This window comes from Barbus barbus (genome assembly GCF_936440315.1).
Source record: "Barbus barbus genome assembly, chromosome: 15".
Classification (NCBI taxonomy): Eukaryota; Metazoa; Chordata; class Actinopteri; order Cypriniformes; family Cyprinidae; genus Barbus; species Barbus barbus.
In genome coordinates, this window is record NC_136743.1 from 27,216,503 (window position 1) to 27,240,950 (window position 24,448).

General features: G+C 35.8%; 2 protein-coding genes across 2 annotated transcripts; one reads left to right on the forward strand and one right to left on the reverse strand.

Moving 5' to 3' along the window:
* The first annotated feature begins 802 nt into the window (after positions 1–802).
* On the forward strand, positions 803–20,098 carry LOC306881790 (coiled-coil domain-containing protein 39-like). The gene is made up of 23 exons (XM_079436067.1): positions 803–1,014; positions 1,104–1,223; positions 1,316–1,462; positions 2,029–2,187; positions 2,670–2,762; positions 2,879–3,007; positions 3,185–3,376; positions 3,812–3,915; positions 4,177–4,309; positions 5,362–5,556; positions 5,674–5,838; positions 6,425–6,562; positions 8,046–8,254; positions 9,965–10,088; positions 10,521–10,680; positions 13,792–13,898; positions 14,145–14,285; positions 14,589–14,768; positions 15,425–15,516; positions 15,691–16,479; positions 16,668–16,751; positions 18,805–18,896; positions 19,495–20,098. The coding sequence occupies exons 1-20, from the start codon at positions 925–927 to the stop codon at positions 15,854–15,856; spliced, it is 2,844 nt and encodes a 947-aa protein (XP_079292193.1). The 5' UTR covers positions 803–924; the 3' UTR covers positions 15,857–16,479; positions 16,668–16,751; positions 18,805–18,896; positions 19,495–20,098.
* Positions 19,752–23,774, reverse strand: LOC306881791 (uncharacterized protein). The gene is made up of 5 exons (XM_079436068.1): positions 23,640–23,774; positions 22,699–22,807; positions 21,586–21,702; positions 20,570–20,648; positions 19,752–20,473 (listed from the first exon to the last, which is right to left on the reverse strand). The coding sequence occupies exons 1-5, from the start codon at positions 23,735–23,737 to the stop codon at positions 20,382–20,384; spliced, it is 495 nt and encodes a 164-aa protein (XP_079292194.1). The 5' UTR covers positions 23,738–23,774; the 3' UTR covers positions 19,752–20,381.
* Positions 23,775–24,448: the final 674 nt, after the last annotated feature.

Consider the following 24,448-nt stretch of genomic DNA (forward strand, 5'->3'; position numbering starts at 1 on the left):
ATTTAGTATTCATCAAAATGAATTAAAACAGTGAAATGCAAACTCAGAATATGATGCAAACCTGCGATAATTAAATATGTTAAACAACACAAATATATCTAATCCCATTATTATTAACCAATGTCTTTGCTGCTGACCTTTGATGATCCAGTTCAACCATATTAATAAGCAAAAATGACTTTAGATAAACTAACAATTGTGCTTCATTGTTTTTTTTATTTCTGAAGAGTGTTGAACCTTCTCCTGCATTCTACTGTACAGACGTCAATTTACTTTTCCTTCAGCCTGAGGTTTATTCATTACACTTTTTGGTGTGAAAGGGCTTTTACATTTGCTATAATTACAACTTCTTGCATTAAAAACAATCAAGCCCTGCTCATATTTAAAAAGTAATGCAAAAGTAACGTAACGCATTACTTTCCATGAAAAGTAGCTAACGTAATTCGTTACTTTTTTAGGAAGTAACGCAATATTGTAATGCATTACTTTTAAAAGTAACTTTCCCCAACACTGCTTTTCTTGTCTTTTTTTTAGTTCCTTCGTAAAATAAAAAAGCACATCAAACAAACCAGCAAATCTGTTGTCAGTTCTAGTTTTCTATTAATAATGTTTCTAAATCTTTTCAAAATAATTTTGTAGATACAATAAAACAAATGCAAATTTATTTTCTTGTTCACAAAATTCACAGTTTAATGTTTAGTAATGACATGTTTAGTTTAAACTTACCAAAACATGCTTAACTGGATAAATCCTGTGTCATATTTTAAAAGACGTTAGGAGCGTTTGGCGTCACCTATCGGTCGTCGTTGCTAGGAAACGAGTCTTGAAAACACAACGATAAACTGCGGTGTTGCTGGATGACTGGTCGGTCTAATATCATCGAGCCGTTTATGTTTTACTCCTGAACGTCTCTTAAACAACAAAATGTCTAACACCCTTTTAGCAGAAGTTGGCTGGGACGCGGGGTTTGCCATCCCTGTAGCTGACGCAGAGAATAAAGCATTAGAGGAGGAGGTGAGTCAGAAGTTCATCTGCTATATCACAATAACTGATGCTTAAGAGAGGTGTTTGTAAATCTCATTGTTTTTTTCTTCCCTCCACAGCTTCAGAAGAAGCAAAAAGAGCAATTCAATCTTGAGAACAAAATAAATAAAAACAAGGATGTGATAAATGCTCTGACTGAACACCTCAAAAATCTAAGACAAGAGGTTTCCCACACTCAGGTAACTTAACTAAGAGATTATTGTGGAGGAACTTGATTCTGCCTATATATATATATTTCTGTTTTTAAGATACAATGTTTGCGTGTGTTCAGGCATTGTGCAAAGCCAGAGAGAAGGAGTCTGAATCAGAGGTGCATTTCAGAGCACTGGCTGAGCGAGAGACAGGCCGCTTGAAGCAGGAGATCAGTCAGCTGGAGAATCAACTGAAAACACTGAATGAGAAGAAGAACGCTCAAGAGGTTGCAGCTGACACATACACCATCCATATAACATAACCTGTGCTTATAGCAATACAAAGAAACCATCACTGGTGTCTCACAAACTACAAATGCATACAAACACATTTACACACACTACAGTTAAAAAGTCTGGGTTCAGTCATAATTTATTTATTTATATTTCATGAAATGAATGCATATTAAGCAAGCACTCATTAAACTGATCAGAATTAAAAGACAAAACAGTAAAGACAAAAGATTTCTGTTTCAAATAAATGCTATTCATCAGAGAATTCTGAAAAAAATGTGTATTTCAAAAACATGCAACACTGTTTTCAACTGATATTATTAATAAATGTTTCTTGAGCAGCAAATCAGCATAGAATGATAGGGATGGCTGCTGAAAATGCAGCTTTGCCATCACAGGAAAACTAATTCAATTATATTAAAAAAACAAAACTTTTATTTTGAATTGTAATAGTCTTATTGTTCTAATCTTTCTGGTCCCAGATGTTTGAATAGCACTGTAGTGTACACATTGTTATTTTATAAAAACCTAATGTAATTCTGTCAATCATTCTTCACAGAACAACGTCTTTAAAGCCACCCAGAAACTCGATGAACTGAAGAGTCAGCTGAACTGGGATCAGCAGACCCTGGAGGCCTGGCTGCAGGAATCAGCTCACAAGGATGAAGATACCATGGCCATCATCAAGTATGCCAAGCAGGACGAAAGCAAGATTCGAGTGAGTTCCTAGTAACAGTGGCAGGATCATCTGTTTGAGTCGGGTCTCTTTGTATAGCCAGTTCGGCTGTCATAAGAAAAATGTAGGAAGCTGTCCTTGCTTTATTTTATTTTATTTTTGCATGAGATTCGCTCACTTGTATGGCACATATTTGACAAATTCTAATATTTTTTAAATAAAGTAGCATTCTGTTAAGTTTATAGTTAATAGCTTGTATGTCTGAACTGACATAATTGGCCGGTTGCATAAACTGCTTAGACTAGTCTTAAAAATTTAGCCATCTACTTTGTTTTCTTAAACACTGGTCATAACTTTTCATAAAGTCAAATATACAAAATGGTAGATTGGCCCAATTTGAATCATTAAAGTAAGACTTATTACCTCTTGTCTAACTGCTAGTCGGTCAAACTAGTTCTTAAGACACAGTCTTAACATAGTGGCTATGTTTATGCAACTGGCCCAATGCCTGCCTTTCGAAACAGGAGTTGACGCTGAACATTGAGAAGTTGACTCTTGAAGCCAACCGGAAGAGAAAAACCTTGGACAGTGAAGTCACTGAGACTGTTACAGAACAGGTGATATATGTTTTTCTTGCTCCCTCACATTTTTCAGTTGTGAGAGGACATTTTTATGATTTGACAATGCCATCATTCTTATAGACTAGCAAATGCACTTGTATTTTGGGATGCAGATTGCTCTTGACAAGACAGCCGAGAGCTTTCGTCAGGCTCACATTGAGAGACAAGAGATGATCAGCCAGTGGGAGAACACCATTGAACAAATGAGAAAAAGAGACCAGGAGATACAGCAGTGTGCCATGGTAACCTGAAGATAGCTCTCTTTTAATACAAAGAAATGATTAAATCCACAGTGTTTCTTTAGATGAAAACATATATAGTGCAGTATTTATAATGAGAAACGTAAAAATCGAAATATCTACAGTTTAATTTAGAAAATGGTTTATTTAACTTTGAATGTCAATCACTTGATCTTCTAGTTGCAGGCAGAGGTGAACCAAGTGATTAGAGAGAAGAATGATATGCTCAAGGAGAGGAAGGACTTCATGGAGCGTGAGATGGAGAACAATAAGGAGCTGGAGAGGAATATAAGCACGGCTGAACGTCAGGCGCTTCGACTCAGGCAGCATCTCCAGGAAGAGGAGAGAAACCAGAGACGTCTGCAGGATGAGGTGGGTCTACCAAAGCTTCCCAACACCGCAACTCATTTCCTAAAATCTGGATCCATGTTTCCACGCTCTACCCAGAAACCAATCAAAGTCTATCATGATGAAAGGCGTATAATTTGTCAAAAAACACTGTGAGGAGTATTGAGTCCCATCATATTATCAAAGCTGTTTTGGTACCATGACAGTACCATTTGGTACCATTTTTTTTTTTGGTCTTCAAAGACCTCAGGGAACCTTGCAAATACCATAGCAGGTGAATATAGTTATTATGGTATTAAAAAAGTACCATGGTTTTATCATATTATACCATTAGTGTACCATGTTATAGTGCATCTATATGTTATAGTACATATTAATACATCGGTTTTTCATTCTAATCAAATGCAAAGGTATTTATGAATTTAGTTCGACTAATCAAATGTGGTGCTTTGCTCTCAGGTGGAAGTGCTGAAGGGAACTTTAGACCGAACAGCCACAGATGTGGAGACCACCAGATCTCAGATAACCAGCATGAAAAAGGACATTCAGTACAAAATAACAAAGTAATGCTCTCTCATTTCTCAGACAACTACTCAGTCTTACAGTTCACAGTCCAGCAGTCACTTTTTGACATGTTTTTCCTGAGTTCTTTCACTCACATCTAATAGGAAAATCCATTACAGGTAAATCAGGAGAATAGAAGAAACAGAACAAAACAAGTTCTACAACAACAAAACACACTGAGTGTGGTGCTTAAAGTCAGATCTGACATTACATAAACAACGTAGATTCTTTGTAGTAATATATGCACTTCTTTGTTGTAGAGTTGAAGAGGCAAAGCTGCATAACTCTGCTCTGAAAGAGAAGCTGCGGTTGGTGATGGAGGCGGTGCTGGATGGTGAAGAACAAGCAGCACAGATGGAGCAACTGCATAAAGAACAGGAACAGAACATCAAAGTGAGTTTCACTCCTTTGACTCCTTTTCTCTTGGGCATCATTTTGTTCTGCATTGAATAGCGGTATGGCTCTTAAATAAAAGGAGGCTGCTCTCTCTCTCTCTCTCTCTTTTATTTATGAAAAAATTTAGTTTTCATTAATATTTTGAATTAGCTTTTATTTTTACATTTTTCATTTTCCTTTTAGTCATTATGTTATATTTTCTATTTTGTAATTTTTATTATTATTTTTTAATTAGGTGTAGGTTCTTCAATTATTTTTATTACAGTGTTATTTTTTCGTTTATTTTAGTTTTTATTTATTTCCAGTTAGAAGTTTTAGTTCAAGTTTACTTGAACTCATTTTAGTTAGTTGCCAAAGCAACATTTCAAGTTTTCATTTAGTTTAGATATTTCATGTCATATTTCAGCTTCATTTGAATTAAATATTTAATAGTTTTAGTTTTAATGACCAATAATAACGTTCATGCAAAGTTTTGTAAAAAATTGAACACACAATGCACTGTTGCAGTCCATAACCCATGAACCATTTTTTGTCATTACATAAAACACTGAAAACTAAAATCAGTCGTTTTAAATTCTACAAATGAATTTAGGCATCACAACATTATAATGTACAGTATGAAAAATGGATATTCGTTTACAGGTTTTCTAAAGATTACATTTACTAGTGACATTTTGAGTACAGTACATTTAACAGCAAATGTAATCTAAATTTAAAAATAGTGTAAAAGTGCAATTATCCAATATCGACTAATACATATACTTTTTCAATTATTATTAATGATTGTACATAAACTACTAATTTTAAGCATGTTTGTTAATTACCTATTTATGAAAGTTGTTAAAATGTTTCCATTTATCTGCAAGTCATATTGTATTTGGTTTAATAAAGCATTAATGTTTAATCCTAGACTGATCAATAAACATTAGTAAACATTTAGGCTGTACGCGAAGACAGTATTTGTCTTTATTGTACTTTAAATATGTCTTTATTGTACTTTAAATATATTTGTAATCAAAGTTTTTCTTTGTTACCGTTTGTGTGTGTAGGAAATCGATGCTCAGCTGCTCCGGCAAAGAGAGCTCATGTTCAGAAAGAGTCAGGAGTTGCAGGGAATGCGTGATAAAGAGAAGAACATTACAGCTGAGATCTGTGCCACCCGGGCCGCTATCTCCAACCTGGACAGCAAACTCAGCAAACTGGACCAGAACCTGCTCAAACAGCAGATGATCGTCTCCAACCAGGCAACAGAACCATGTCTCTGTCAACAAATAGTTATTATCATCCAGTTAACACAAACTGGATGGTTGCTTTCTAGAAGCTGACAGATGACTTGAGTGTCGTTCTTTTGTTTGGTCTAGGACTTTCAGATCCAGATGCTGGAGAGGAAGACTTTACACTTGCAGGGGAAGGTGAACACAGAGGAGAAGGAAGCTCTGGAGAAGAGGGCTTCTGATCTGGAAGAAACTCTAGAGGAGAAGAATAGGACAGCCGCCACCCTCACCACACAGCTGAAGAAACTCCAGGTGCGAGTGTGCACTGCACATACGTGAATACACACACACCCTACCATTCAAGAGTTTTAGATCAGTAATGTTACAAATGTTTCTATTTCAGATAAATACTTTTCAACGTTCTATTCTTCAAAAAATCCTATAAAAAAACTTTGTAACATTGATAATAATAATAATAATAAATGTTTGAGCAGCCAATCAGCATATTAGAATGATTTCTGAAAGATAACGTGACTCTGAAGACTGGAGTAATGATGCTGAAAACTATAAAAAAAAATAAAAATAAAAAAAAAAATATATATATATATATATATATATATTTATTATTATTATTATTATTATTATTATTTTTTTTTTTATATATATATATATATATAATATAATGTATACATATTCAAACAGAAATCACTTATTTTAAATTGTGAAAATATTTGACAAAATTGTTGCTGGGTCAAATAAATGGAGCCTTGCTGAGCATAAGAGAGAAAAAAATCTTACCACCCTAATACCTTTGGACATTATTGTATATATAATTTTTTTCTTCTTTTTTTGATTGTGAAACATGTTCTGTTTTGGTGTGTATATTATATATTCTCAGGATGATATACGCTGTGTTAGGAAAGACACAGAGAAGATCGGAACAGAAAAAAGAGAACTGACCACCAAGATCCATGAGCTGGAACTCTTCATTGACAACTCTGAGAAAGACCAGAAGAAACTCAGGCACAAAAAACAGGTGAATAACTTGATTGAACCTGGAAGAATCAGACAGAATTCTTCAGCAAAAGCCACAGAACTTTTGGTATATTTGAAGTGTTTTGGTAAATTTGATAATGCCTTTAATTATCAATTTCTCTGAAACACCAAGTCAATATTATTTGTATAGCGCTTTTAACAATGCAAATTGTTTCAAAGGTGGCTTTATATCAGCTTTACAGTATTTAGACGGGGAAATAGTTTGTCATTGTGTCATTCTCACAAAATCAGCAGTTTAAATCTAGGCTAAAGCAGAATCAGATTGTGCAAAGGACTCATCTGGTTCCTGTGGTCTTGTCCCGATGGCCGTCTTGGAGACAGGGTCTTCACTGGGGATCAGTCTCTGGGGTTCATCTAGGTGTCCTGGCTGTAGAGATCATCTCTAGGTGCTGATCCACCATCTGATCTGGATACAGTCTGGATCTGGGTGGCTACGGTGACCTCGGAATAAGAAAGAAACAGACTAATATTAGCGTAGATGCCATTCTTCTAACAATGTAACAAGTACATCAGGTGTTTTGGGAAGTGTTCCCGGTTCCGGTTGACCTAATTAATGCAGCCTAACAATCCTTTAACGGATTTGAATTATATTAATGCGATAGTGTATTATGTGTAAGCCAGGTTATGGGTCTTTAATTTAGATTTGACTGACAGAGTGTGTCTGCTTCCTGAACAGTGTTAGGTAGATTGTTCCAGAGTTTTGGCGCTAAATAGGAAAACTATCTCCCGCCCGCAGTTGATTTTTATATTTTAGGTATTATCAAATGGCCAGAGTTTTGAGATCGCAGCGGGCGTGAAGGACTATAATGCGATAAGAGCTCACTCAAATACTGAGGTGCCAAACCGTTCAGGGTTTTATAGGTAAGTAGCAAGATCTTAAAATGTATACGATGTTTAATAAGGGAGCCAGTGCAGTGTTGACAGAACCGGGCTAATGTGGTCATACTTCCTAGTTCTAGTAAGAACTCTAGCTGCTGCATTTTGAACCAGCTGGAGTTTGTTTATTAGACGTGCAGAGCAACCACCCAATAAAGCATTACAATAATCTAACCTCGAGGTCGTGAATGTTTTCTCCATTCTTTGTAAGTGGGAAAACTTGCAAAATCGGCAGTGTATCAAATACTTATTTGGCCCACTGTATCTCAACAAATCTCTTTCATTATCAACATGGATATTAAAATCACCAGCAATTAGGACTTTATCTGCATCCAGCACTGCCTCAGATAGAAAATCAGCAAATTTTTTAATAAAGTCTGTATGGTGCCCTGGTGGCCTGTATACAGTAGCCAGCACCATCAGCACTTGCTATCAGAACAACTAATAAAATGTAAAATAGATTTCTCATCTATTGTGGATAACTTAATCTGGCAAAAGCATTTAAAAATATCAGCAGTGAAATATGGGAGAGAACATCAAAACACATTTGCGTCTGTTTCACACGTTTGTACATGTCCTCCCTTCAGGACAACATGGTGGAGAAAGGTCTCCTGAAGATGGAGGTGCAGCAGCTGAGAGATCTGCTGTATGACCGAGCAGATGGAGTGCTGAGTCTGGAGAAGAGACGTCTGCAGCTGCAAACGGCCATGAAAGAGAGAGAGGAGGAGATCCGTGTGCACCGAGAGATGCTTGCTAAACAGATCAAGCTCACTGAACAGGAGAGACAAGGGCTCAGGTAAAACACTACTGACTATTTAAATGTCTGGTGTGGCTTTGAAAGATAGATTTATACTAAAATGAATATATAAGTGAAATTTAAATAAATGAATACCATGATTTATGCCTTAATTTTTATAAAGTGTTCATATTGTAATTGTGTACAGTGCGTGCATAATTATTAGGCATGTTGATATTCTTTTCATATTTTTTCTCAAGCACATTTTACCCATTCCAAACCACATCAAACTTAATAACTACTATTAATTTTGTATTTAATCATAAGTGCTTTATAATTGTCTATGAAGGCTGGAAGCGACAAACTTCTTAAATTCAGATGTGCATAATTTTTAGGTATCAGGTAAAATGAGCCAAAAAAGAGATTCAACTCAGACCGAAAGTCAAAAATGATTAAATGCCAATGAGAAGGATGCAATGCTAGAATGAGCAAGGTTAAGGCATGACCATTTGACACCAAAATGCTCATTGTGTCACCATGGTCAGAAAAACAGGTGGAGAAGAAAAGACACGTTAACTACAAAAGAATTAAGAATTAAGGTCATTGCACACTGAGTCTGAAATTTTCATGTGCGTTTTTCCATTTTTTCATATTCCTCATCCTTTCCTATCAAAATGCATGCTACGGATGCGAAAATGTAGAAAATCGAACGTGATCTGAATTTTTTTATGACGGACGAAAGTTTCAGAGGCAGTGTATAAACATGATTGACACAACGTGAGGTCGTATTTATTTTTTAACGTGCGAAAATTTCAGACTCAGTTTGCAATGACCTTTAATGTGAAGAATTAGGTGTAAAACCATCAGGAACCTTTTAGTCTCCAGCGCCACCATTTTCCAGAACTGCAACCTACCTGGAGTCTCCAGAAGTGCAAGGTGTCAGGTTCTCAGAGACTTTGCTTGGGTAAAAAAATCCTAAACAATTAATAAGAATACAATGCTGAAGTATTGTGAAATACACAAAGACTGATTTTTATAGGCTTTATAGACAGATAGGTTGAGAGGGACTCTTGAAGGACCAGCATCACATTTTCTTGTACCACTCTTTCAGGAATTTATCTTCCAGAATCTGGCAGTAAGTTTTGGGAGTTCATTTTTAGTCCATCTCTGCAAGACAGAATTTTCAGGATAGAAAAAAAGACTAAAAATGGCGCTGATGGGTTTGCACCTAATTCTTCACATTAATTCTTAATTCTTTTGCAGTTAGCATGCGTCTTTTCTTCTCCACCTGTTTTTCTGACCGTGCTGACCCAATGAGCATTTTGGTGTCCAATGGTCATGCCTTAACTTTGCACATTCTAGTATTGCATCCTTCTCATGGCCATGTAATAATGAGTTAAATCTCTTTTTTGACTCATTTGATCTGATACCTAATAATTATGCACACTTAAATTTAAGATTTTTCTTAAATTTAAGATCCTTCATGAAAAATTATATATCACTTATAAATAATTAAATACAAAATTAATAATGGTTATTAAGATCGATGTGGTTTGGAATTGGTAAAATGTGCTTGGAAAAAAAAATATGATCAGAATATCATCGTGTCTAATAATTATGCATGCACTGTAATTTGTAAGTGCTATTTAAATTATATATTTTCTTTTTATAAAACCAGAAAAAAGTAGAATCATATATTTATAGAGTCATATATTTAATTACCGCATTGGTATTTTTCTACACTCTGTTGGTTGTGACAAATGTCCTCAGTGCTGCGGTGAACGAGAGACTGTTCAAAATTGACAAGATGAGGAAGAGGTACGAAATCCTGACTGTTTCTTTGGCTGCACCAGAGGGAGAAGAGGAGAAATCCCAGGCCTTCTTCATTATAAGGGTATCATACCACTGTATTGTATTCTGCCAATTAGATGCACGGAGCTGCATCATGTTCAAGGTAGACTCAGAGTAAAATAATTAATATTACTTCATGCATCAGATTCCTATATAAAAAAGGCTTAGATCTGTAATCAGTCAAATGTGATGGCATGCTTATGGAAGTGTACATCACTGTTTTTATTAGAATGATTTCTGAAGGATCTGATTACTGGAGTAATGATGCTGAAAATTGAGAAAACACTAGAAAAAGTTACATTTTAAAGTATGTTAAAATGTAAAACGGTTAAAATGAATAAATCTAAAATAAAAAGTCCAGCTTGGGTCTTTGAATTCAAAGCTTTTTTTTACCTCATGGCTTTTTTTCATATCCGAATGAACATTACCACTGCAGGCATCTCAATAGCTAATAAATCCTGCACTTTTCCTGAAGGCAGCTCAAGAGAAAGAAGAACTCCAGCGGCAAGGGGATGATTTGGACGCCAAAATCCGCAAGACAGAGAAAGAGATCCACGCATTGGAGAACACCCTGCTGGTCGTCAACAACTGCAATACAACCTATCGCAAAGCCCTGACCAAAGTCACAGAGTCCAGTAAGCACATTCACATCATTCACTTTATATATTTCCATGTTATACAAAAAAGTGTTGAAAAGAGATGATTTACCATCAAAAGAGGTTGTGCAACCAGTAAACAAAAACTCTTGTAAATAGGGAAAATGTGCACTCATTCTCATTCTTAAAGAATTACAACTTTTTATTGGTTAACATGTGATGTTTCGGCCATAGTCAAAGCCTTTTCTGTGTTTACAAAGTCAGTCTCAAACACCATAACTCATTGTCACCATAACTTACGACATTCTTCATCACTAATGTCACCACTTTCCCACAATGCATTGATGTGTGATTCTAATGTTAAAATGGTCTGGTAAACTTATGTGAAGTACGAGGAAACAGATGTAGCTATGCTTGAGCAATTTACATGTGTCACGCACGATTATGTTCTGTTTAGTTTCTAGGGTATGGTTTTGAAGGACTGTGTCTTAGCTCTTGTTTGCATTCATTTGTTACAATGGTTTCTTATTAGTTTCACACCTGTTCTTTGGTTCATTGATTATCATTCCTCAGTGTGCTATATGCTGCGTTCCAGACAACTCGAAATTTGGATTTTCTCACCTCCTACTTGGAAATAATGTCTGGAACGCCTCTTGAAGTCGGACATTTGTCCTGTGATGATTGATCAACCCAACCTCAGCGAGACACGTCATTTGACGTCACTCCTTCCTACGAGCATAGTGTGGAATCAAACTTCAAAACATTAGACCTAATTTGTATAAAATGATACCTTAATTTTTAACTGTTTTACAAAACAAACAGCAGCTATTGTTTTTAAGCAATTTTTTCTGTTTTTCCAATAATTGATACAAAAACACTGAATGCTCTCGTTGTGTCATTTCGACTGTACAACTCCCTGAGGTTCATAGTGGGGCATTTAAATTCAGATATTCCCTTATCTGACCTTGTCTGGAAAGTTAATGTGTATGGTTAGTGTGTAGTCATTTTTATTTTTGGTGTTCAGAAACTCTCTTTCTCTCTCTCTCTCTCTCTCTCTCTCTTTTTAAGTTGCCAGCATTTTTTATGGATTGTTTATTTATTAGAGAACAAAGTCAACATACATGGCTTACATTAACTATGTACAATAAAGGGTTTGAATTAAAAAAAATATATATATAAACAAAAAAAGTTCAAGCTCAGGCTGTGGCTGGGCCACTCAAGGACATTCACAGCGTTGTCCATAATCCACTCTTGTTGTGTGTTTAGGCTCACTGTCCTGTTGGAAGGTTAACATTCTGCCCAGTCTGAGGTTCTGAATGCTCTGGACTGATTTATCATTAAGGCTATCTCAATATTTTGGTGCATTGAGCTTTTCTTCTACTCTGACGAGTCCCTCTGTCCCTGCCGCTGAAAAACAGCCCCACAGCATGAGGCTGCTACCAGCACACTTTACTTTTGGGATGGTACTCTGCAGGTGATGAGCAGAGCTGGTTCCCTTCAAACATGATGCTTAGAATTGAGGTTCATCAGACCAGATAATCTTGTTTCTCACTTGTTTCTCACAGTAATTTAAAGCAGTTTAACATAAGGCACGAATATAACAAAATGTGAAGAAAATGAAGGGGTATGAATACTTTCGAAAGGCACTGTATATATTATACATATAGGGGTGACATACCACATCGACGCACACCTAGAATACCAACTATTTACAAACCCAATTCCAAAAAAGTTGGGACACTGTACAAATTGTGAATAAAAACAGAATGCAATGATGTGGAAGTTTCAAATTTCTATATTTTATTCAGAATACAACATAGATGACATATCAAATGTTTAAACTGAGAAAATGTATAATTTTAAGGGAAAAATAAGTTTATTTTAAATTTCATGGCATCAACACATCTCAAAAAAGTTGGGACAAGGCCATGTTTACCACTGTGTGGCATCTCCTCTTCTTTTTATAACAGTCTGCAAACGTCTGGGGACTGAGGAGACAAGTTGCTCAAGTTTAGGAATAGGAATGTTGTCCCATTCTTGTCTAATACAGGCTTCTAGTTGCTCAACTGTCTTCGCATCTTCCTCTTTATGATGCGCCAAATGTTTTCTATGGGTGAAAGATCTGGACTGCAGGCTGGCCATTTCAGTACCCGGATCCTCCTTCTACGCAGCCATGATGTTGTAATTGATGCAGTATGTGGTCTGGCATTGTCATGTTGGAAAATGCAAGGTCTTCCCTGAAAGAGACAACGTCTGGATGGGAGCATATGTTGTTCTAGAACTTGGATATACCTTTCAGCATTGATGGTGCCTTTCCAGATGTGTAAGCTGCCCATGCCACACGCACTCATGCAACCCCATACCATCAGAGATGCAGGCTTCTGAACTGAGCGCTGATAACAACTTGGGTTGTCCTTGTCCTCTTTAGTCCGGATGACATGGCGTCCCAATTTTCCAAAAAGAACTTCAAATTTTGATTCGTCTGACCACAGAACAGTTTTCCACTTTGCCACAGTCCATTTTAAATAAGCCTTGGCCCAGAGAAAACGCCTGCGTTTCTGGATCATGTTTAGATATGGCTTCTTTTTTGACCTATAGAGTTTTAGCCGGCAACGGCGAATGGCACGGTGGATTGTGTTCACTGACAATGTTTTGATTTCCATTACAGTAGGATTCCTGTATGTGATGCAGTGCCGTCTAAGGGCCCGAAGATCACGGGCATCCAGTATGGTTTTCCGGCCTTGACCCTTACGCACAGAGATTGTTCCAGATTCTCTGAATCTTTGGATGATATTATGCACTGTAGATGATGATAATGGGGTGGTGATGGCGCAGTGGATAAGACACATGCCTTTGGTGTGAGAGACCCGGGTTCGAATCCACTGTGAGACACCAATGTGTCCCTGAGCAAGACACTTAACCCCCTAGTTGCTCCAGAGGCGTGCGACCTCTGACATATATAGCAATTGTAAGTCGCTTTGGATAAAAGCGTCAGCTAAATGAATAAATGTAAATGTAATGTGTCACTTGTTTGCGGTATAGATACTGTGCAGGTTTTTATTTAACATAGAAACAATATCTGGAATTTTGCAATGTATATAATCACATAGAATTTCATTGTGAACTGAGAAGTGCTCCATGTCACTGTAGGTCCTGCGCACCAGGAGAAACTGAAGCTGGAGGAACAGAGGCGAGCAGCAGAGGAGAAATACAAATACAAGAAACGGCAAATCCGAGAACTGCAGGAGGACATTGAAGTAAATATTTCTGCTGACGTAATCATTCCACCTGACAGAAAGGGAAATGCACTCTAATACAATGTTTGAAAACATCATTCACAACAGGTCAAACAGGTTTCTGTGAACCTGCCCTATATGAAAAGTTCAAATCTTAAGGTTAATTAACTAGGTCAGGTTCAGTGATAACAAATAATATTTATATGTGCATTAAAACCAATTCATTTAGATGATAGTACATAAAGCATGTTTTTCCACATATTTCAGAGCATGTCCCACACATTGGAGGGTCTTCGTCAAGAGGAAGCAGTCCAGAATGGGAGCGTTGAGAGGACTCAAGCCCATGTGCTCTCTCTTAACAAAGACATCCTCTCTCAGGAGGAGAAACTCAATAGAGCCATCAAACAGGTCTGACTGCCCTCACATATCCTTTGGTTTTCCTGCTTTATCTTTTCAGATTCATCATCAAATATTGTTTTCAATAATAAATAATGAATTTAGCTAAAAACAAAAAAACTTACCAAAAGACAACAAGCCCATTACTTAAAAAAAAAAAGTGTGACAACTCTATACAAATATAGCTCTCTCCTATATTTTTATATGTAGACACACACAGCATGGCCAGTAATGACTGATTATACCCATATTGTTGTGATTATCTGTTATAAGCTTTGATCACCTTATCTCTAAGCTATTGTTCTTATCTCACAGTGTGCCAAATGTACCAGGGAAATTCGGTCTGCTAAAAACACCAATGAGAAGACCTTTGAGGAACGTGACATAGAGCTAAGAGAACTCAGAGACTTAAATAAAAGCGTAAATAAGATACTCCTGGAAACCATGGAGGAGAATCCTGACCTGTCATCTGCATTGCAGATACGTTTTCTGCAGGTACAGCACGACATAGGAACAATTACCCATCATCATTTATAAGCAACATGTAGCAATGTAAAAACAACAAATTGGTAGAAAGTAGAAGCAATGATAAGCTAATTGCACTTTTCAAATGTAAATGCTAAAAATGTATAATGTAACAGTAAGAAATTAAAAGATTATTTATTTTGAAGAAATTAATAGTTTGATTCAGCAAGCATGCTTTAAATTGATCAAAAAGAACAGGAAGAGATTTGTAATATTTCTGTATTCATCAAAGAATCCTGAAAAAAAAGTATCATGGTTTCCACAAAATATTAATTAGCACATCTGTTTTAAACATTGATAACAATAAAAAATATTTCTTGATCACCAAAACAGCATATTAGAATGATTTCTGAAAGATCATGTCACATGATGAGACATTTATTTTAAATTGTAATAAAATGTCTTAATACTACAATTTTATTTTACTTTCGATCAAATGCTACCTTGGAAAGCATAAAGGACATTAAAACAATCTTACGTACCGCAAACTTTTAAACAGCTTTACATTTTTACAGTGGTGTCAGCTATCAGAGGAATTCCTGGTGCTTTAGTAATTACTAGCTTTTTCATAGAAAGTAGGTTACTAATTAACTCTAATGGATAATGTCATTATTTTACTCTTTAAGGCTGGTCTGTCCCTGCCCTCTCCCGCTTCCACTCCATCCAGCCGTCTGAGCTCAAAGATCAACTCAGCCCGCAGTTCTGCTTCACTCCATCGGTATTCACATAATCATCCTTTTATCCACAAACTATTATGATTTATAACCCACATATGCATCTGCTCCTATTACAGCATAATTATCCAGTCAAGTGTGACAGTTTAAACCAGACAAATAAGCATGACATGCAGAGAGTCCTGATTGTTGTCTTATGTGCCCCACATACACATCAGACCCTCAAATCCATCAACCAGCAGCAGTCCCAGAAGCCAATCTGTCACGTCCCCTGCAGTGAAGACAGTGGATCTAGGCTTGGGCCTCTCCGTCACGTCCCCGCAAGGATCTCGGCCGCCCAGCGCTGGCAGCAGCAGCAGGAGCAGCAAGTGCAAAAGCCCTTAGACAGATCCAGACGCCAGTCTCTATGAAGAACAGTGAAGTTATTATGTCTACTTATACCAGTAGCACAGTTCTTCCACTTGTAACTCTGTGTTTCTTAAAACAGCTTTGGTTCTTTAAAATTCCCTTTTATGTTTTTATTTTCCTATAAATTAGTTTCAAGGAGAAGTAAGAGTTTTAGGCTTTTTTTTAAACCCACAGTTTGATTATTGGCCTTTTTCATGAAAACTCTTTTGTTTGGAAGTACAGACAGGTCTTTTTTCATTTTACTACTCACTTAGATTGTGTTACATGGCAGCAACAAGAAAGAAACAATAAAACCACGCATTCATGAATTCGGCCTGTGATCAATCAAAGGTATCAGGTGAACAAAAAATAAAATCTGAATAACTTCCGTCTACTGCCCATTGTGTTTGTGCCGTCAGTGCTGGGGTGTGTTCAGTTTCATTGTTTATGGAAACCCATTAGACACAGTTCAGTCAACGCCCTCAGGCAGCCTAGAAACCCGAAGAGCCACTGAACATTTATTCAGACACGTTCCTCCTAAAAGATCGGAAACATGAAGAAAGTTTGCGTCCTGTTTGTTGGATTTCTGTGTTTTTCTGTGGGACAATCGACCACTACCGGTGAGTGACTGATCAAAAATACTGGACAATTAATCTTAAGTCATTATTCAGGCTGAGGCTGAACGTTTTTCTGTGTTATACAGTAGCTATACTATGTAGCTATAATGCTGAAATATTGACTTTTTAATTGACATCATTTGCATATTCACTCACAAACCCTGTTTCTGTTTGTTTAATGTTACTTACAGTTGATCATACAACAGCAGAAACAACATCATCTCCACTAACAGACAACTGGACAATAACTTCTACACCATCGACTCAGGAGCCTGGTAAAATATTATACCAACTATCGACCAGCAAAATATGATATCACAAATTAATATTAGTCAACCTACAGCTATTCAATCAGACATGAACTTGCAAGAGTGATCTTTAGCTTAGGATAGTTCAACCAAAAATAATCATTCAAAAATTGTCATTATTATATTTTGAATGAGATTTTTTTTTCTGCTTTCATGTTAATTTAAAAGTTTTGTGTGTGTGTGTGTGTGTGTCATTTTTATTAGTTTTTGATGTTTTAAAAGTTTTATAGATTTAAAAAATTTTTTTTTATATTATTATAATTAAAAAAATATATATTATTATTATTATTATTATTACATTTGTATTATTATACATAGTTATTTAAGTCCATCAAGTTCAACTAAATAAAAATGATAAATGTTGCCTTGGAAACTCGCCGGAATAAAATAAAAAAAGTTATTTATATTTTATTTCAATTAACATTTATTTAATTTAGTGGTGTCAAAATTACGGTTAACGCAGGCGAATATTTTTTTTTTTCAGTTTAAAGTGTTAAAAATATTTAACTTAACGCAGGGGTGGGGCTAGGTTTGGCCACCCCACTCAAAACTGCTAAAGAATAGTGTTTATTCAGATGCAGAACGTCTTCACGAGCACATCAAACGGGACACTTTTCAGATGCGCGGCCCAACTTTAACTCGGCGCCAGGCGTGAGTCAAACGAGCACGGAAACGTTCCCAGAGACGAGGAGCTTCAGTAGAACATCAGTGAATTTAGATGAGATGTTGTCAGATGAGATGTTGTCAGGCCATATGTCAGTAAAAACAAATCTTCCCGTCCTGTCAGCTGTTATACTGTGCTTGTAAACCATGCTCTTCAATTGCACGCACAAATGTGTCGGCGCGCGCTCGGTTAGACTATATTAAAGCACTGTATCATATTCAGTGGCAGAGCCAGGATGTTTTCATAGGGGTGGCCAGCAACCAGTCTAGGGTGGACAGAAATCTTCATTATTTCAATATAAAAATATGTTTGACTAAAGTACTAGACTATTTTAGTGCCTAAAACACAACTGAATACAATAAATATATATACTTAATTGCAATTGAGATATTTGTAAATTAGATCAAGTAATACTGAGTGAACATATTTTTTTATTATTCCTCACCTCCAGGTATTTTAATAAAGAGGCTCACTATAGTTTATTGCTCAGTCAGCTTGGTTCTGATTCTCAAAAGCATGTTCTCCAACATTGCATACACATAGATGAGACTAGCAGATAGTGATAAGAACATGAAAAAGGCCGGAGGTCAACAGCAGATAAATACTAGAATGTAAAGTTATGCATTTAAATGGTTTCATTTTCATTTGTACTTTTCAAATGATAGTACAAGTGCACTGTGCTCACATTTACTTGTGCATTAAATTACAAATAAAAAATACATATCAGCTCGTGATCTCGATTCATATTCAAACCCAAATGAAGGGCACATATGACAATTATTATAATGGGGTTATGTGAAGATTGTTTTAAGTTCACTTAAACTAGAAGCTATTTTTTAAAGTCTAATAAATGTTAAATTGATAGCTCTTAATTATACTGTAATGTTGAATGGCTATAGTCAATCGTTAAATATTTGGGAAAAAATTCATAGAGACATCAGTTGGTATTCGATACTTGCCTTCAGTCGTAAAAAAAGATGTCATTAAACACATTGAAAATATACTTTGTGTTGTTTCTACATTCATTTGAAGATTGAATGTGAAATTATTTGAATATAAAAGTATAATTAAAAACTTGAATGTAAGGTGGGATTAATCACGATTAATTTCAGAAAAAATGTGTGATTAGTTTATTTTTGTTATTGATTGATAGCACTAATTATTTATTTAGTAACTAGATTTGATGGTTTCAGTTTTAGTTAACTATAACCCTGTTTGAAAGAAAGTCATACATATTTGGAACGATGTGAGAGTTAGTAAATTATGATAGAATGATGGTTTTTGGGGGTGAAATGTAGCTTTGTAGTAATTTGGAGATTAGTTTTGGTTTTAATATGACACATTCTTTTCTCATAGGCCCTTCAGTAATTACTGGTTTGAGAATAAATGTCAAATCTCTGGTTGATCTGTCCAGTGACTCACCTGAGATGGAGCTATTTGTGCGTCAGGTATGAAGTCTTTTTTTTTTTCACCTTCCTAAAAGTGTATCTTATGACATGTAAAGTATATACACTGTCACATTAACAAAATTTCACAAGCAAAACATGTTGATTGTCTATTGTCATTTGTGTAGCAATTTATGAAGCACCACTTAGCCTACAAAGTTCAAACTAAGTCTGCTGGTCAACTCTTGTGACAAACTTGAACCCAATGTAAAATTTGCATGAGAAAATATTTCACGAATTCCTGATCATGCAGATTCCTATTGAAATGACTTGATTTTGACTGTGAAAATTCACAAAACAATGGTAAATGTGACCAAACCTTATGCTTGAAATGTATGTCGTTGCATTCAATTACAAAAAAACTAATGGGTTTTAAACAACTTTAAACCCAGCACACCTGCTTGGATGCCTGGGGAAACTTCAGGAGATACATCCACAGAAATCACTAAAACACCAGTTATTAAAAGTTACTTTTAAGTGGCTCGTATAATTTTTCTTATTTGTTTTACTGTATAACTTCATTTTTTTAATCTTTGCACTGCTATATAAATATGTAAATATAAAACTACATAAAGTTTTAAATTGCTCTTTGTCATTTCAGATTGAAAATTTAATTCCTTCTCAGCACAAAGCAACAACATCCATTACCGTGAGAAGCATCCAGAAACTCTCCAGAACTTTTTAGAAACATTAATGTATTGTAAGCTAGTAATCATATTTTAGTACGGTCAGATAAATTGTCATGACTATGGTATACTTCTTTGTGTAGTTTTATCAGAGCACATGCATGAATGATTTTTTTTTCTGTTTATGAAGTTATTTAAATCAGTCTGCATAGCAAATAAACAGTCTTTTTTTCTAATGACAGGTTTTCATTTTAATTTATATATTCTATATGTAATTTTTTGATTGTACTAAAGCAGAAAACTACCATAATATGTTTGCAGATATTTAGGAAACATGCTACGTTCACATACTTGTTTCTCCAGTAAACAGCAATGCTACAGCCAGTTGTGTGTCCTCAATCTGGCAACCTGCATGAGCGTTGCGTGACTGGAGTCTGAGGTTCAACTCTCTAATATTTAGAATTTGGACCGCAGCACCCATTAGCTGTCAATATCACACACTGCTCCTTTAATAGATCTCTTTTCTTCATAATAGACCATGGATGTCTCTAGATACAATCAATAACACTACATTTTCTGAAAAAAATCTGTATTGTATAGCATATGATCAAATTACAAAGATGAGGTGGAAACAATTGCAACAAGCACAGTACTTTAGAAATGGTGCAATTCAATACAGCTGCTTGTATTCATTTGTCATTCAAACAAATAATGCATTCTGCTTTCAAATACAGTGATCTTTTCAAGCTTTATAAGCAACTGCTAAATACTACAAGTTACATTTGAAGAATGACGAGCGATTCATTAATGTTTCATGGTCTTTGTCAGTGTATTAAATCCTATCAAAGACCAGCAGATCTCATCAGTAGATGGTGCAGTTGGCAGTCGAGTAGTCCAGACAAATCCACTCATTCGTGTACTGCTTATAACCCGCAGCATCCACCAGCCCGCTGCCTGTGAATGCACAAAACAGGTTCAATAGTTTCTCTGAGTGACTGGAAAAGAAGCAGTATTTTATCACAGCATATAACACATGTGAAAGGGTCTCACCCTCGATGAGGTTGTAGAGAGTGCAGAATGTGATGCCATTGTCTTCCACCCTGGCCCATGCTTTAGAGATAGAAAATCCCTGTGACAGTGGCACAAAAACGAAGCCAAAAAAGCCATTGAGAAGGAATAGTTAGCTACTTTGTGATTCAGCAGTTCAAAATATAAAGAAAGAGAGAAGTAGCACAACAGTTTTCAACCTTGATAATAAGAAGATATATTTCTTGAGCATCAAATCAGCATATTAGAATTATTTCTGAAGGATCATGTGACACTCAAGAGTAATGGCTGCTCAAAATTTAGCTTTGGCATCACAGGAATAAATAAAATATATTCAAGCTTTTTTCCCCCAAAATTGTGACGATGGGGCAATTATGAACCAAAACTTTATGGGGAAATGTTCTTGCATGAACAGAACTTCGTAGTCCAGCAATATGTATTTTTAGAAACCAAAGTTTTATTTGTTTGTTTGTTTATTTATTTGTTACCCTGGACCACAAAACCAGTCATAAGGGTCAATTTTTTGAAATTGAGATTTACATATAATCTGAAAGATGAATAAATAAGCTTTCCATTGATGCATGGGTGATCTGAGGGTGCAAAAAAAAATCTAAATATTAGAGAAAGTCACCTTCTGAAGTTCTGATATATTTACGGTAGGAAATTTACAAAATATCTTTGTGGAACATGATCCTTACTTAATATCCTAATGACTTTTGGCATAAAAGAAAATCAATAAGTTTGACCCATACAATGTATTGTTGGCTATTGCAACGCATATACCCGTGCTACTTATGACTGCTTTTGTGCTCCAGTTTCACATATTTTTTTTTTATTTTTTATTTTTTATTAATTAATAAGAGACGAAAAAGTGATAACAGAAACATTGAAATAAAGGTATAATCAAATGTTTCTTTGTATAGGTGGCAACATAATTAAAAACTGCCTTGTGTCCCCCCCACTATCCCTAACAAGTTTTTGATATTATAAAAGGAAATATCAGCGGCAGAGCATTTTACCGTCACTCTACAAACAGATTCTTCGGTTGACACCAAGTGAAAGTTGAGATCCTCCTTGCTGGTCCACTGTCTGTTGGTGTGTTTGGCTACGATGTGGAAAGGTGTGGCAGACACGAGCTGAAGAAGACAACAGTTAACTAGACTTTTAGCTATTTCTTGGGAAATATCGTCACATTTCCTGTGCATACAAAAACCTTACTGGATTATTAGAGTTAATGGCAAAAATATACACTTGAAACAGTTTTGTGTTTTTGTGAAAACATTTAGCAAAGTATTCTAGATGACAATAGAAGTTTAATACTTTTAAAGGTTTATTTAAATGAATAGTTAAGACAAAAATGAAAAGTCCTTTAAAGATGTAGATTTGTTCCTTAGATTTGGAGAAATGTAGCATACATCGCTTGCTCACCAATGGATCCTCTGCAGTGAATGGGTGCCGTCAGAATGAGAGTCCAAACAGCTGATAAAAGCATCACAATAATCCACAAGTAATCCACACCACTCCAGTCCATCAATTAATGTCTTGTGAAGTGAAAACATGTATGTTTGTAAGAAACAAATCCATCATTAATACATTTTTAACTTTAAACTGTTGCTTCTGGCTAAAATAATCCATAATAATACTTCCTTCTGTGTAAAAGTTCATCCCCTGTTGTCCTCTCACATCAAAATCCCCTGACGTATTTGTTTAGAACTGTTCTGGAGTCAAGACAAGCTGACTTTTCCATGGGGAAAGCAATATTATGGATGATTATGAAAAATGTCATAATGATTAATTTATTATAACTTGCAGCTTTTCACTTCAGAAGATGTTAACTGATGGACTGGAGTGGTGTGGATTACTTGTGGATTATTGTGATGTTTTTATCAGCAGTTTGGACTCTCATTCTGACGGCACCCATTCACTGCAGAGGATCCTTTGGTGAGAAAGTGATGAATGCTACATTTCTCCAAATTTGTTCTGATTAGGAAAACTAACTCATCTACATCTAGGATGGCCTGAGGATGAGTACATTTCCAGTAAATGTTCATTTTTGGGTCAACTATTTATTTTAAAGCATGAGCAATAATAATAGCGATACCTTAGCACAATAGTACAATAGATGATCTTACCTCATACAGGCATCTCTGTCCAACAGTCATACAGCCGGACATGCCTTTCCAGGCCTTGATCTGGTTCACCAAACTCACATAAACGTCCTGGCATGGGATCCCAAAGAGCCTGACAAATAATGAGAGACGTTTCACTGCAATGCCTTGTTCTGAAGACTGATTGTAACCACTAGAGGTGGCGTGAATTTGTAAATTTGACTGTGGATCTGGGGCATGACTAAAGGGACAGAATTCAGACATCCAAAGGCTTGCATCATGCATTTTAAATGATCTTTTATGTGGAGGGTCGGTCACTGTGAGAAATTTGCATGGTGGATGATAGAGATAAAGATCAAAGCCTTGTGGTGCTAGTCACAAGTTTGTGATTTGTCTTGGTTTATATGCAGCTCAGTCATGAGATTTATAGAGGGTAGGGTGGAATGTTTTTGTTTTGTTTTTCCTCTCTTCCAAATATCGCAAAAATGACTTTTACTGGCCGCGCTCGAGCAACAGGTTGTGGACTTACAGGATCACAATAGGCGCAGCAATATATATTAAATAACTGTGTATATTATATTAAATAAATGCCCAACGTGTATTTGAGAAAAACATTTATTTCATAATGAGTTTTCCCGCTCATTTTCAATTGTTTTAGTTCAATGAAAGGTTAGATTTTTGTGATTTTTTTTTTTTAAATAAAAGATCAAAAGGATTACTAATGCAGGTTTATTTTCAGAGCCTTCTTTGATCATATTTCCCAAGGGAACAATTCTGACCACAACTCTATATGATGACCACACTTTATGTACCCATCTAATACAGTTAAATATCAGTAATCATACTAACGAAACGATCAACTTACACTTTATTACACTATAATATGAATGCAAACACACTGACAGCAGCTGAAACAACCATTCAAATATATGCACACAAAAGCCTCCATGTAAACAGCATCTTACCAGATGACTCTGCACTGAGCGTGAAGCGGTTCTCCTGTTGCCATCATGTTGATCCCCAGCATCAGGGTCAGAGTCAGCAACAAGATTCTCGTTTGCATGGTGAAGATCTGTCAGTGCTCTGTGTCTCCTGTCAGTGAACAGATAGAGATGTGCTTGAGTTTTATACTGAGGTGTGATGTATGTATAGAGCAGCATCAGAGCTGTCATGTGGGGGTCAGATGGGACGAGGAGCCACAGCATTGATTAGCAAGGGTCACGTCGCGTGAGGAGCACAAACAGAAGTGTTTGAGCACTAAATATGTGTTCTTCTGTTCTTAGAGATGCCTGCATTAAATGCATTCATTCACTGTATGTCAGCTGATCTGGTGTTCTTTTTTTAAAAGATTGATTTTCTTTTTCAATGTATAAAGGCCGTTAAGTAGGCTAACATGTATAACTTCTGAGGATTTATATGCTATTTATTTATGCTGTACACACAAACACAGACACAAGCAGCCTTTTTATAAATAGAACTATTAACTGTAAGGTACTTATAGTCATTTCAAAAAAAGTTTCACAAGTTTGGTGTAGACAGCAACAACTGCACAAATGTCTTGGTATTAAATATGTAAACATAATATGCATGTGAGCAATGTATATGTACTGTTCAAATCTGTGGGGTCAGAAAGAGTGTAAAAAGTAAATTAATACTTTTATTCCACAAGGATTACATTAATTAGAGTGACAGTAAATACATTTAATGTTACAATTTTTTAACATTAAGGAGCTATTAAAAATATTAAACTGTTTTCAGCAATGATAATAATAAA

Excerpts from the sequence above, each read along its gene's own strand:
- LOC306881791 (XM_079436068.1), bottom strand. The coding sequence starts at position 23,737 with ATGCAAACGAGAATCTTGTTGCTGACTCTGACCCTGATGCTGGGGATC. Across the intron at positions 22,808-23,639 it reads GCTCAGTGCAGAGTCATCTG|GCTCTTTGGGATCCCATGCC; the intron begins GTAAGATGCTGT and ends ATTATTTGTCAG. Across the intron at positions 20,649-21,585 it reads AATCTGTTTGTAGAGTGACG|GGATTTTCTATCTCTAAAGC; the intron begins GTAAAATGCTCT and ends CCACTGTCACAG.
- LOC306881790 (XM_079436067.1), top strand. The coding sequence starts at position 925 with ATGTCTAACACCCTTTTAGCAGAAGTTGGCTGGGACGCGGGGTTTGCC. Across the intron at positions 2,763-2,878 it reads CTGAGACTGTTACAGAACAG|ATTGCTCTTGACAAGACAGC; the intron begins GTGATATATGTT and ends TTTGGGATGCAG. Across the intron at positions 6,563-8,045 it reads AACTCAGGCACAAAAAACAG|GACAACATGGTGGAGAAAGG; the intron begins GTGAATAACTTG and ends TCCTCCCTTCAG.